The sequence below is a fragment of the Cyprinus carpio genome, chromosome B6 (genome assembly GCF_018340385.1).
Source record: "Cyprinus carpio isolate SPL01 chromosome B6, ASM1834038v1, whole genome shotgun sequence".
Classification (NCBI taxonomy): Eukaryota; Metazoa; Chordata; class Actinopteri; order Cypriniformes; family Cyprinidae; genus Cyprinus; species Cyprinus carpio.
In genome coordinates, this window is record NC_056602.1 from 8601593 (window position 1) to 8615417 (window position 13825).

The 13825-nt window shown below is 38.6% G+C and overlaps 1 protein-coding gene across 3 annotated transcripts in view; it reads right to left on the minus strand.

The window, feature by feature from the left end:
- Positions 1-13825, minus strand: part of LOC109057847 (protein TANC1-like) — a 77212-nt gene that overhangs the window by 28461 nt on the left and 34926 nt on the right. For all 3 annotated transcript variants that reach the window (XM_042725534.1, XM_042725535.1, XM_042725536.1), the window contains exons 5-7: positions 6481-6602; positions 3945-4155; positions 1451-1723 (exon numbers count right to left, since the gene is read on the minus strand). In XM_042725534.1, coding sequence (XP_042581468.1) covers positions 1451-1723; positions 3945-4155; positions 6481-6602 — 606 coding nt within the window. The remainder of the gene's footprint in view (positions 1-1450; positions 1724-3944; positions 4156-6480; positions 6603-13825) is intronic.

The following is a 13825-nucleotide window of genomic DNA, read 5'->3' on the forward strand; positions in this document are numbered from 1 at the left end:
CTACATGTTTCTACATTACATGAAGCAAAACATTTCAAAAGGTTTTTTTGTTTTCATTTTGATGATTAAAGCTTACAGCTCATGAAAGTCAAAAATCCAGTATTTAGTGTCATTACATGACCATCCCTACAGTGTAAATTCCAGGTATCTCTTGTTCTTTGAAACCACAATAATGGGGAAAACTGCTGACTTGGTAATGGTCCAGAAGACCATCACGGACACCCTCCACAAAGAGGGTAAGTCACAAAAGGTCATTACTGAAAGGGGTGGCTGTTCACAGAGTGCTGTATCAAAGCATATTACGTGTAAAGTTGACTGGAAGGAAGAAATTGGGTAGGAAAAGGTGCAAAAGCAACAGGGATGACCGCAAGCTTGAGAATACTGTCAAGCAAAGCTGATTCAAACACTTGGGAGTGCTTCACAAGTAGTGGGCTGAAGCTGGAGTCTATCAAGCTGGAGTGCATCAAGAATCACCACACTCAGACGTCTTCAGGAAAAGGGATACCAAACATCTTACCTGGGCTAAGGAGAAAAAGAACTGGACTTGCTCAGTGGTCCAAAGTCCTCTTTTTAGATAAAAATGAATTTTGCATTTCATTTGGAAATCAAGGTCTAGAGTCTGGAGGAAGAATAGAGAGGCACAGAATCCAAACTGCTTGAAGTCCAGTGTGAAGTTTCCGAGTCAGTGATTATTTGGGGTGCCGTGACGTCTGCTGGTGTTGCTCCATTGTGTTTTATGAAGTTCAAAGTCAATGCAGCCGTCTACCAGGAGATTTTGAAGCACTTTATGCTTCCATCTGCTGACAAGCTTTATGGAGATGCTGATTTCCTTTTCCAGCAGGACTTTAGAACCTGCCCACGGTGCCAAAACTACTTCCTTTTATGTAAAGCACTTTGAATTACCATTGTCTATGAAATGTGCTATATAAATAAACTTGCCTTGCCTACTGAGTAATAATAATTAACTACATTTACTTACTATATGGTTAGGGTTAGGATTAGGGTTTGTCCCATGTCAAAAGTTTTGAAAAGTTTATTTTCCAAAGTACATATACAAAATAATAGTATTTTGCTAACATACTTTTAAAATAATGCTTTTATAGTTTAATGCAGTGACATTTTAGCGGTTCACTAAGTGACTGATTCAGTCAGTTTATTCAAATAGAAACTTTTGAGTTTAAGAGTGTTTCTGAGTAATTCATTACAAAAACACTACTAAGAGTCATTCGTTTGTGAATCCAGCAAAGCCAAAGCAGCAGAAAGAAATACTGTCTTCATATTATTTTGCTGTACACAGCATTTTTATCTAATCTCATCTCAATTTCTTGAAGCACTTTGCCACAGATTCAGCAGGGGTGGAATGATGAACAATGGTGCAAAAAACACTAAGGTACTAAACTCCTCATCCAAATTCTATAATACAGTGATAAATAATACATTCATTACTCACCTGCCACAGAATTTGGCCGTGGCATAACCAAAGAAGTGCTGTGGTACGTGACTGGTCCATCCACAGGTGATGTCACGACGGGTGCTGCCCCTCCTGTGGTGCTTGTCCTCACCTGGGCTTCACCAGATACCGCAGGCTCCTCTAGGGTGATGGGAGTGCAGGGCGGATGAGCGCTACGTCCGCTCTCACCCCTTACACCCGCACCGCCTTCTTTCGCCCACTCCAGACTAGAGCCACAGCGCTCCTCATTCTCGCTGGAACTGGTGACTGTTGCTGCAGGATGGAGAAAGAGAGAGATGAAGGTGAATGAGGTATGGGGGGAGGGGCCAGATATTAATGGGAAGGACACAAGAGGAGAGAACGCCACAGAAGGTCAAGCCAGAACATCACGGAAAAGAAAACAGGAATTAACCATCAAAGGCAGTTTTGGAGAGACGGTCAACAAACAATGATCTTAGAGTTTAAAGACATAAAATAAAACTCGTTCAGGTAATTGCTGTCAGACATTTTGCTTTAATGCAGCTGTCGTTGACCTTTCTTTGCTGCAACCAAAAGAAAAACACTATTTTGGGCTTTAGAAAAACCTACTGATGTCCTACTTCAAAAAACCTCCGGCAGACCTGAAATAAAGACACAACGCTGTCCCAGTTTTGATAGAGCGTATCTTAGACTCATGAACATTAACAGCATGGGCAAACAAAACACTTCAATAAAGTTAAACAATAAACAGCTTTAATAAGTCGGTCTCAGGAAGTCTAGCGATTGCTTCCTGTCTTCCTTAATTAGTCCTGGTGCTGTTTTTTGGTGGTGCAGAAAAGTTAGTCGTGCATAAACATACACACCTCTGTCAGTATCTCCAAATGTGCTGTAACATGTTAGAGATGCCAAAAACTCATAAACAGCACGGAGAAACAGAAGAAAAGCAGAAGGCGCATCGGGGAGTGAAATTGATCGTTTATAAGTGGACCAGTCATGGCCAAATGGATAGAGAGTCAGACTTGTAACGCGAAGGTTGCGGGTTCGAGTCTCAGGTCCGGATGGGATTGTTGGTGGGGGGAGTGAATGATCAGCGCGCTCTCTCCACCTTCAATACCACAACTGAGGTGAGATCCGTGAGCAAGGCACCCCCAACTGCTTCCCAGGTGCCACAGCATTGGTTACCCATTGTGTGTGTGCGTGTGTGTTTGTTCACTCCTCACTGCTGTGTGTGTGCACTTGGATGGGTTAAATGCAGAGCACAAATTCCAAGTATGGGACACCTATGTTCTTTCCTTTCCTTATAAAATAAGTAAAGAACATTTACTATTAATTCACTCCTCAAGTACTCTACACACTGAACTATTTAAACAAACCAATCACAATTCAGCAGTTTTATGGAGTAATTTAGACTGGAGATGAACATTTACTGTACTTGTTGACAATTATGACAACTGGCAATGAAAACATACCAAACAATAAGATTTGAGGTTATGGAGTTGCTGCAACTATACATATAAAAGCATTTGGTAACATTAATGCATTTAAAGTTGTTTTGCCAGCTAAAGGAAACTCCACACAAAATTTAAAATTCTCTTACCATTTATTAACGCTCATGCCATCCCAGATGTATACACGTTCTTTCATCCAGTGAATACAAACAATGATTTTTAAAAAATATTCAGTCAGGGTTGTATCCACTGCACATGACATTTGTATTTTGTTAGGGTTGTGTATTGTGTATTTTTCTTTTGGAAGTTTGTTTTTGTTTTTTAAGTCGTGTATATCTGGGATTGCATAAGGATGAGCAAATGATGAAAGAATTAAAAAAATTTGGTGAAGTATCCTATTAATCGCCAGGTTTAAAACAGGCATTGGAGACTGAAGTGTACTGCTGTCTTTCCACTCAAAAAATCCTGAAAACTACTCTAAATGTTTGGAGCTCACAAACTACTTGAATTAATCATAAGGCATGATTAGCGAGCTGTTTGCAAAAAATATTCCACAAAAAACACACTTTTGAAACAAATACCTTTTTATTAAACAAAACATAGTTCCATCAAATGATGAAAAACACAACACTTCATGGACTTTATCTTCCCTTTTATGCCAGCATTCTTCCAGCTCAACTTCGAATATTAAATACTACCAAACAAAAAACACAAATGACTTGAATTGAGTTAAATGTCATTTCTGTAATTTCAGCAATAAAAATGAAAAATGAAACAATGTATTGAACATTTTCTCTTGTGCTTCTGACAGCTGGATGGCGGACCAGCTTTTAATTCAGCCCGACAGATATGCTTTCACGCTTGGCTTGAATAGACCATTCATCAGTGAGTTGTTTCTCTTTTCGTTTTGTGTTCAATGTGAAAGAGCCTTAACTCTGAAATTATCGACAAAAAGTTTGTATGGAGCCTATATGCTATAAGTAACTTGTTTAATACCATGGAAAATGGTAGCAAATAAAAGTGGACTTTGAGATAAAAGGAGGACTTTGGAGGGAGGCAGATGTTACCTATGATCCCGCTGTCCTTGCTCTCCAGGGTGGAGCTGGGTGTGGTGATGATGGTGGAGGTGGCAGTGGAGCAGGTGCTGGAGCAGATGACAGGAGCCCTGCTGTTGGAGGAGGTCTCAGGTAAGGTGGAACAGGGGCTCTCAGCACTGGGAGACGCTGTACTGCTGGTCAGAGTGGAGCAGGGACTCACGCCTTGACTGGACACTATACACTACAGAATGAGAGAGAGAGAGAGAGTTAGAGGAATGAAGCAAAATAAGCAAACAGAAGAAACAGAAGAAATAAATAAATAAACACTGCACGAAGGAAAAAAGAGACAGGGGAGGAAAAGCAAAAAGGGAGCGAGGAGATAAAGTGATAGAACTGTTAAACTCAGCTCTTATGTCCATACAAGGGCAAGGCCAAAAATACTCCAAGCCCTCCAGTCTGCTTTTGTTCCAATATAAGCAACCAATAAGATGCTTTTAGAACCAGATTCAACTCTGCAATGGCGACAGTAACCAACACACAGACAAACATACATCCGCATTTTACCAGTGTTTACACTGGCAATACTTTAGTTAGCGATAAAGAGTGAAGAAAATCTGAAAATCTGATAAAACAAGCCAACAAATAAAGATGAAGAGAAAAAAAGAACAAAAACAACTGTTGGATTTAATGTTTATGGCTTTGAGACCTAAATGTTTCTTAATGCTGGTCTTATTGTAAAAAAAATCCATCTGTGATGACAACCTTCCACAATTGAATTAAGTCAAGATGGAAAAAATTAAGTCCAATTCTACATTTTCTTCCGAAATACATCACATTACAGAAATAAAATGGGGTGCAAACAGTTTCATGTTGACTTTAAAACTGTGGTTCTCAACCTTTTTAAACCAAAATTAAATGTTCTTCAATACAAGCTTTAGCCATTTCATCTAATATTTTTGTTTTAGCAGTTTAATTCAGTTATAGAGTTAAATTTTTTATTAATGTATTAATTTAAATAATTTGACATCATCCATTGGCCCTTGGAAGTTTGCTGAGGGCCCACCCAAGTTGAGAACTAATGCTTTAAAAGAGCTGAATGCAGATTAACCCAAAGAACTAGCATAATGCCTACCTGCTGCATATCTGAAAGAAGTGCTTACATAGCATAAACCAACAGACTTAAGATTTCTGCTTGAATTTTATTTTAATACTGTACAGAGTACATCAAATCCTAGATACTACTCTGTCCTCTCCTCTTACCTCTCTCCGCACTCTATATAGGTCAGGGAGAGTAATGGTGTGCGTGTGTGTGTGTGTGTGTGTGTGTGTGTGTGTGTGTGTGTGTGTGTGTGTGTGTGTGTGAGGGGAATCAGTGTACCGGAGCCCTGGTCCCCAGAGAACTGTTGCCTGCCAGCCGCTCACCAATGAAAGATTCTCATCTCTCTCCACACACACAAACACACATCAGAGTAAAGCAGAGCTCAAGCTTTCAGGTAGAGCTTCATGCACCTGTTCAATAATTTCTTCAGTGCTGCAATAGCGTTAGATGAGGGTGCATAAGAGGGACACTGTTGCTCCACCTGCATCATTCGTTTTCCCGCGGAGAAACTGCATTGCTCACCATCAGCAACATCTCCAGGGTGCTTCTCCACATCAAGATGGTTTCTACCCTTATAAAGCGGCTGTGCACGTACAAGGCAGCAAACACGCAGAAACCAGCATTCATACTTAATGCGTTGCATTTGAAAAGCCAGAAGGGAAAATCAGAAACTGGCCAATCAGAAAGCAGCTTCTCATCTGTGATAATACATGACTGATGAAGCATGTTTGTGGATGAATTCAGCAACTAGTAGCTTTGTGTGCAGCAATCCATAAAAAAACACTATGTAAGCCTCTTAAGAGCAACTCAGATCCCAGATATATGCCTCAAAACCTCTGTATGATGTATCTACATTATGATGATGTGGACAAACCAACACAAATATCTTTAACATTAGAAACAAATAGAAAAAGACACTGAATGAAAATCAAAGCCAGAGTTTAGTAATCAGGAACTAGTACATTACAGCTATAGACTGACACAACAAAGCACAAATCTAAGCTGTCACACACAAGTAAATAAATACATAAATTAATAAAATCTTGGTTTTATTATGGGTGTTGAAGTTTGCCTACCTTTTTGAAAGGCCTTTTTCTCTAGTCATGTAGCACCAACTCAAAAAACCTGTGCTTCTACTGCAAAGTTTTATTAAAAGCCAATCTCGCCAGCAGTGAAGAGTGCAAACAACCTTTTTTTTTTTTAAGTGGAATTTAAAACCAAGCTCTTCCAGTAGTGTGTCTGGAGTAGAAGTGTGATTCTGAAGGCAGAACAGCTCCAGCAGTGTAATCGATATCTCTGATAAATGACCTCTGGTATCTAAGGCTGATTGGGTGTAACCTGACTGAAAAGGAAATTCCGAAGCCGTTTCCTGTTTCAGTGACATGATGCAGCAGGCAGGTTGTTTGTGTATCAGAATGCATGTCTTGTCAGAGTTTGGGTGTTTAGATCTGTAGGGTTCATGCTTACCTGCTTCTCCTCCATGTTTGTTTGTGATGAGGTGGGGATGGCGTCTCCCAGCAGGAAGCCCAACCGTGTCATGAGCTCCTGGACAGCTGGGGAGGAGCCAGACTCAGCCGGCGAGAGCAGCTCTGCACACACATACACAAAGGTTAGAGGGGGATGCACACAATAAGCCCACACCCAAAAGCAACATGCCTACAGGTACCCAAACACACAAAGGATGCTTTCACATTGACAATACATCTACCACGTTTATATTCAAACCCTACATTCAGTCTAATTACATATTCAACTCTATTCCTCCAGGACATATGGCAAATCAGTCCTAACTCACCAAGATCCAAAGGACTGGTGTGGCACTTCCTGTGCTCTGCTTTCCTCTCCTCTCGCTGCCTTTCACAGTCTCCTCTGCTCTCTCGCAATCTGCGTCCCTCGCTCTCACATCTCTCTCTCGCAACTGTCCTCTCTCTTTCAGTCTCAATCCCTCCCTCTCTCCCCCTCCTCTCTGTTGCTCTGTATCTCTCGCTCTGTAGTACAACACACAGTCTTTACAGTGCTCCGCACAGCTTCAAAAAGCCTAGGTTTGAGATGCGGTTATTATGACAACCAAGTTTCCATCCATTCTTAGGCTGTGTGTGCGTGTGAGACATTGAGGACAGGGTGTGAATGTGAATGAGCAGAGATCGTGCTCGCTGCAATCACTGGGCTAGTACAACTGACTAGACACACACACACACACACACACACACACACGTTCATTCATTCTCTCTCCTTCTCACGTGCACCGACACCATCCCACAATTCTGCATTGCCAGACATAAAAAGAAACATTCATTCTACATTATATTGACATTTTAGGGATTTCATTCAGTGATGTTCATTGAGTTGTGTTGATGTTTTTTTTGGTTTTTCTTTAAGTGATTTTATTTTATTTTTGTTGATATTAGGTTTTTTTTAATGTAAAGGGGGCAATTTGGTTGGGGGGAAAATATTAACCAATAATATTATAGATTGACAGATTTCCAGCAGAATATTGTTTCACTCAGGAATACTTGACATTAAGAACATTAAATACAATGTGAATGTCAATAAAATGAAAATCTGTAAGATTTACTGAACCAACTGTAAAAAAGTAATATATTTAAAATACATTAGTTCAAATCTATTAACATTTTTACTGACATATAGCTTGAGACTTACTGATATAAAATGATAATTAAACTATATTTGGAGTAATCCACATTTCTTAATATTAAGCCTAAAATGTGTCTTAATGTTACTATTGATGAGGATATCTGTCTTTAAATGCAAGATATTTAAAGTGTACCTAAAATATACTTGCAGTAGTCAATCTTTAGCACAATCAAATACAATTCAGTATATCTTTAGTTGGACTTCAGCACTACATCCACACAATTAAAGTGCATTTTGTAGAAAATTAGTTTTAAAGGGATATTTCACCCAAAAATGAAAATTTGATGTTTATCTGCTAACCCACAGGGCATCCAAGATGCAGGTGACTTTGTTTCTTCAGTAGAACACAAATTATGATTTTTTTACCTTCAGCCATTGCAGTCCCTCAACCTACAGTGCTTGTCAATGGTCACAGAATCTAAGAGAGAAAAAAAAAAAAAAAAAAACAAACAAACATGCACAAAAATCCAAATTAAACCCTGCGGCCACAAACCACAAGAAGAAGATGCATGCTGCTGTGAAGCGCGTTCACAAGAGTTCTAACAGTTCGGACATTGTGTGAATCAGAGGTAAAAAAAAAACAATATAAATATTGTTCAGTTTCTTGCACAGACCGATCGTTTTGTGTCTTTACACATCAATGCATCGTCATGAGCTGCAGGATTTAATTTGGATTTTTCTGTGCATGCTTTTTTTTCTCTCATAGATTCTGTGACCAATGACAAGCACTGTAGACTGAGAGACTGCAATGGCTGAAGTTAAAAAAAAAAATCATAATTTGTGTTCTACTGAAGAAACAAAGTCACCTACATATTGGATGCCCTGGGGGTAAGCAGATAAACATAACATTTTCTGCAGGTGCTTTACTAACAATGTGCAAATTAAAGAACACAGTGCAACATCTCATTTACATATCGACCAACGCACTATATCAAGTGCAGGGCAAATTAGTCGCAAATAACGAATAAAGAAATAAAAGTAAAAAATGAAGGGTTGAAGGAAGTTTTGATCAACCCGGTATTACGTGACTCCTAGTTGAGGTTTCAAAGTTGTCTTTTATTTCCTGAAGCAAATTCAAAATAACATGGCTTGGCAAACAATATGTTCGGATGTGTTCTTCTGGCATTCAAAATAAATTAATATGTGTGGAAAAAATCCTCACCCTTCTACCACATGCTCTCTGTTCTCAAATAATGGGGTAAATGCCAGTAATTTAGTAAAACGCGTTGCATGATTCATTTGAATACTCTCCTCTCATAACTTTTGTGTCTGAAAGGGAAAGTCCTACAAATGCATATTCAATAAGGTCAGGTGCAAAAATAACTGTCCACGCCTTTTCAGTGCTAATTCGTCACTGCACGTCTTTAGTAAAACCTGACAGTACAATTTTAACACTAAAAGGCGGTTTGCACTGGCGCAAGCTGTTTGTAAAACTGGCCCTTAAAGTACAAATGCAGGGAATTTTATTAACTACATAAATATGCAAAAGTATTTGTTGTATATTTCACATTGAATTAATGTATTTCAAATACATTTTGGTAAAATTTATTTTTCACTAGTGAACACACTTATACATGCTAATGGCACAGCTGTATTTTCAGCAGCCATTACTCCAGCCTTCAGTGTCAAATGATCCTTCAGAAATCATTCTAATATGCTGGTTTGGTGCTCAAGAAACATTTTGTATTATTATCAATATTAAAAAACAGCTTTAATGTGGCTGCTAAAGTTTCATTTTCAAGTTTCATTGATGGTAGTACATTAGTTTTCACCTTGCAACTGCAAATAGCCCACTTTCAACTCTCATTCATATGCTGTTCTCTTTGTAATTTTCTTCAACCATTTTGTTGTCTACTATAGGTGAAAATCTGATCGCTAAGAGTAATAGTGTAAAAGCACCACTCTCCACCACATGCAAAGCCATCTGAGGTATCATTTATGTCTGTAGCGCAATGTGTGCAATAAGTTGTCAACGTTCAATACTTAGAGGTAAGGGTCTTGCAAGTCAATACAAGCTACAGTAGTGATGGTTGCCTGTTCTTTTTTTGTTGACATATTTTCTACTGAAACAAGAAGTTATGTAGGAAATTTCAAAGGGCTATAATTTCTTGAATGAATCATCCATTGAATACATAATGAGTTTAATAAATAGCCTAACTAATTGACTCACTAGATACATTCAGTTTTAAAAAATAATTTCAGTATTATATTATTTTTAAAACATTAATCTCATAGCATCATTGAAACAACTGCAGTGTAAATACATCTAAATGCTGCTCTAAATGCTTTAAAGCCCCCTCTGTGGTGCAAAAATAGATTTTGTAGATACTGATATCATTTGATTGGTAACTTTATTCCAATTAAACTTATAGATTAAAATGTAAGAATTTGACAAAAAGCACAAACGAAATGCCACAAAACTCTAATTGATATCAATTAGCTAACTGATACCTATAAACAAAAGCACAATTAAACAAATATGTGGTCAGTTATATTTACACAATAACGATACATATATGAGCAAGGCAGTCGTGTGTAGCATCTGAGGGGGTGACAGGGCAACAGGCCACAGTTCATTAGCATACTGCAGTCCGTCAGCAACACCCTCTCCTGCTCCCTCCCTCCCTTGTTAACATCTCCTGCCATCAATCCTGCTTTACACAAATCACTTCACGATCGATTGACACTGCTGGTCAGGTAGTGTTGTTTTTGCTTTCGACTGACGGCAGATTTCACATACAAACCTCAGGCAGAATCCGTATTTAATACATTGTTTATAAAACATTTATTAACATGCAATGAAATGCGCCATTTGCACAACTGTCCTCTGGGTCTACATTCGAAGGCATATAAAAGCATATTAATCTAGATAAATGTTCCCTAATTAAACAATTTATTCTGCTTTTCTTCACATACAGTACAGACAGTATGACAGTGAAATGAAGGTGGATTGTTTCGAAGCACATTTCCGGTGGTCTACAAGTCTGCAGCAAGCTCCTCTCAGCTGGTCTCCAGTTGATCTATGTTTGCCAAAGGACACAGACCTCCCAACAAGTTCACACATTTCACTCCCCTTTTGCTTGAGGACTACATACACCGAACCATTTCCACCACACACACTCACAGAGAGTTAGACATGGCTTGTTTTTGCAGAGCACTCAAGCAGTATTGGTGCCTTCTCATTTTGGCAGGCCAAAAGTCTAGAAGTCTAGTAACACTTGTGCGTGCGTGTGTGTGTGTGTGAGAGAGTGAGTGTGAAAATCACTTCAGAACTGTTGCCAAATTCCCACTTGATTGTTTGAGTGAGTTGCGTAAATCTAAACTCTAAATGTGTGATGTACGGCAAACTGAAATAAACCTGTGTAATGAAGTTGATGTCATAGAAAGACAAGCAGCAACACCATTTATAGCATCAGATGTTACTAATTAAAAAATAAAAAATTATATGCACATTTTCTCAAACATTTCAAGCCAAGTACCATGTTTGTTAAAACCAGAACATCCAAGTACCACCAAAGCTCTCTTTATGACTTCAGCACTGATTAAACTGAGGTCATAATATTGGACTGCATTTAAAAACTGCGAGCAACATACACCACATATGTTGATTAGTATCAGCAATCCTGTAGATAAATCATGCAAGAGCATCCACAATGTGTTGAATTGCATTTTGCAAATATGTGGAAGGACCTTACACTCATAGAACACACATTTAAAACATTTATATTTATATTTATAAGCAAAGAAATATTTCAAGCAAAGAAAGGCGGTGTATCTTTTATTCTCGTTGTAGTATTGTTGTTGCCGCCGCCACCATATCATATAGACACTGTGTGTTTAGTTGTGAAAGCGAAACTACTTTGTTTGGCCTTCCAAAAGAGGACGATATCTGCTTCGTCATGCCTGGAGCTGATCCGTGCTGGTCGCTGAGGAAATACATCAACTTTGCACTGTGGATTGCAGGATCGGCTTTCACCGTGGATGAAGCAGAGTCCAGCCCAGGGTCGTCACATGTGGTTGCTGCAAGCCCAAAAGACACTCCTTCGTCGAATCCGCCGGCCGCACCATTCTCAAGCCTGCACGCCTCTGCTCACTCAAGCCGGCCTCTGCTCACTCTAGGCCTCCGCTTACACACGCGGTGTGTGACACTGTTTCGTTGAGAAAGCGAAACTACTTTTTTTGGCCTTCCAAAAGAGGAGACGACTAGAAATCATGTTTATATCACGTTTATAATGGGGTTTAATGTTTATGTCTCGTTGCTCCGGCTGGTGAGGGCATTACAATATGTTAAGGGGCGTAACATTTCAGTCACACGCTTGAGGTATTCAGCCAATCACAACGCACTGGATAGCTGGCAAATCACAGCACACCTTGCTTTTCAGACCGATGAGTTTTGTAAAAATCAATGCGTTTCAAAAGGCAGGACATGGAGGAGAAACAATAACGTACAGTATGTGGAAAATAAATAAAATAAATTATAGACAGATAGAAAGACAGACAGACAGACAGACTTTGTTATTTTCATAAGGCAGGACATGGAGGTGAATACATGCATACATGCATTCACACTATTAATAGTGTATTAGAATTAAAATAAATAGATACATTTTGGTAACACGCTAAATCATGCTATTAAGTAGTTGCTCATTAGCATGCATATTACTAGCATACTGGCTTTAGTACTTATAAAGCACATATTCTATATGACCATATTCTACATCTTTAATCCTACCCAATACCTAGATTTAACAACTACCTTACCAACTATTAATAAGCAGTAATTAGGAGTTTACTGAGGCAAAAGTCACAGTTAATAGTGAGAACTGGACCTTAAAATAAAGTGCGACCAAAATTTTTAAAAGTAGCAATGAAGAGGTTGAAAATTTACCTTACAAATTTATTCTGATTATGAGTTATTAGTCAATAGATATAACAGTGTATATAAAACTGGTTAAAACTGTGGCTCAGTGATCATAAATAATTTTGCTTGTATGTTTAGAAGCACATTGAGATGTTCAGTCACGTTAATACGTTTCATATGTAGCTATTTAGTGACTTCAGGATATGGAATTATTTAAAGAAAAAAAAACTGGAAGGACAATTGTTAAATCGAGGTCGACTGATGTATCAGTTTTGCAGATCAACCGGCACCGATAGTTGATTACAGGAACAATCGGTTATCGGCAAAAATCCATGCCGATAGTTTTTCTGGGTTGCGTCCTTGCTGGAGCGGCTGAGAAGGGTCTGTTTTTATTATACAGTGCAAGAGCGGCCTCTAGTGGTTGAAATCACTGAGAGCATGTGCTATTTTATTTAGACACGTGACGCTGCACGCTGAACAGTGTGAGAAACTTCAGACCCAGATTTTTCATTTGCAGCTGACAGAAAATCCTGCCGTGCCACAGAGTGGCATTCACATAGTTTTCCATTAAATTACATTATATTCGCCCCGAATCATTGTTAATGTACATAATGAATTGTATATTGAGCATTTTCATCGAAACGTTGGTCTTTCTGTGGCTCTTATAAAGTTTATGCTTAATTTATAGAGCTATAATATAGATCGCTCTTTCCGTTTGCTCTGTTTTTTTAAACACTGAACTTCAAACTTATCTATGGAATGTCACGGAATGTCAAGGGATTGGTCAAATTTTGAAAGAATTAATCAAAAGTAGGTCATTACACTTAAATCAAATCGCGATATGGACTAATCTGTGTAACTATTAAGCCTTAAAAGTCAATTTAAATATAAATCCTGCATGTTCTGCGTGACTCTAATGAATGGCACAGATGCGAGGTTTCATTTATACTGAAGCACGTGTGACGCTCGCAGTGATTTCAGCTTCTGTTGTCTCTCTAAATGAAGACGTAAACACATGAACAACATCTCCAGAATTACTCAGAGAGCTTTCATGAGCTTCTGACTGTTTGAATTGAGGAAAACTAGCCTCATATCACATACACAGAATGTAAAGGTAATCACGGCAACCCGTCAGAATAAAAGTCCAGTCTATTTTTTAGTAGAATGTACATAGCCTACTACTAATACTAAAATGAAACAAACGTTATTTTTTAAGGAGTAATCACACAACATTTCTTCCATGTTTTAATTTTAATAGTACATCCCCTTTGTTTGCCAAAAAATGTTTGCTTAATT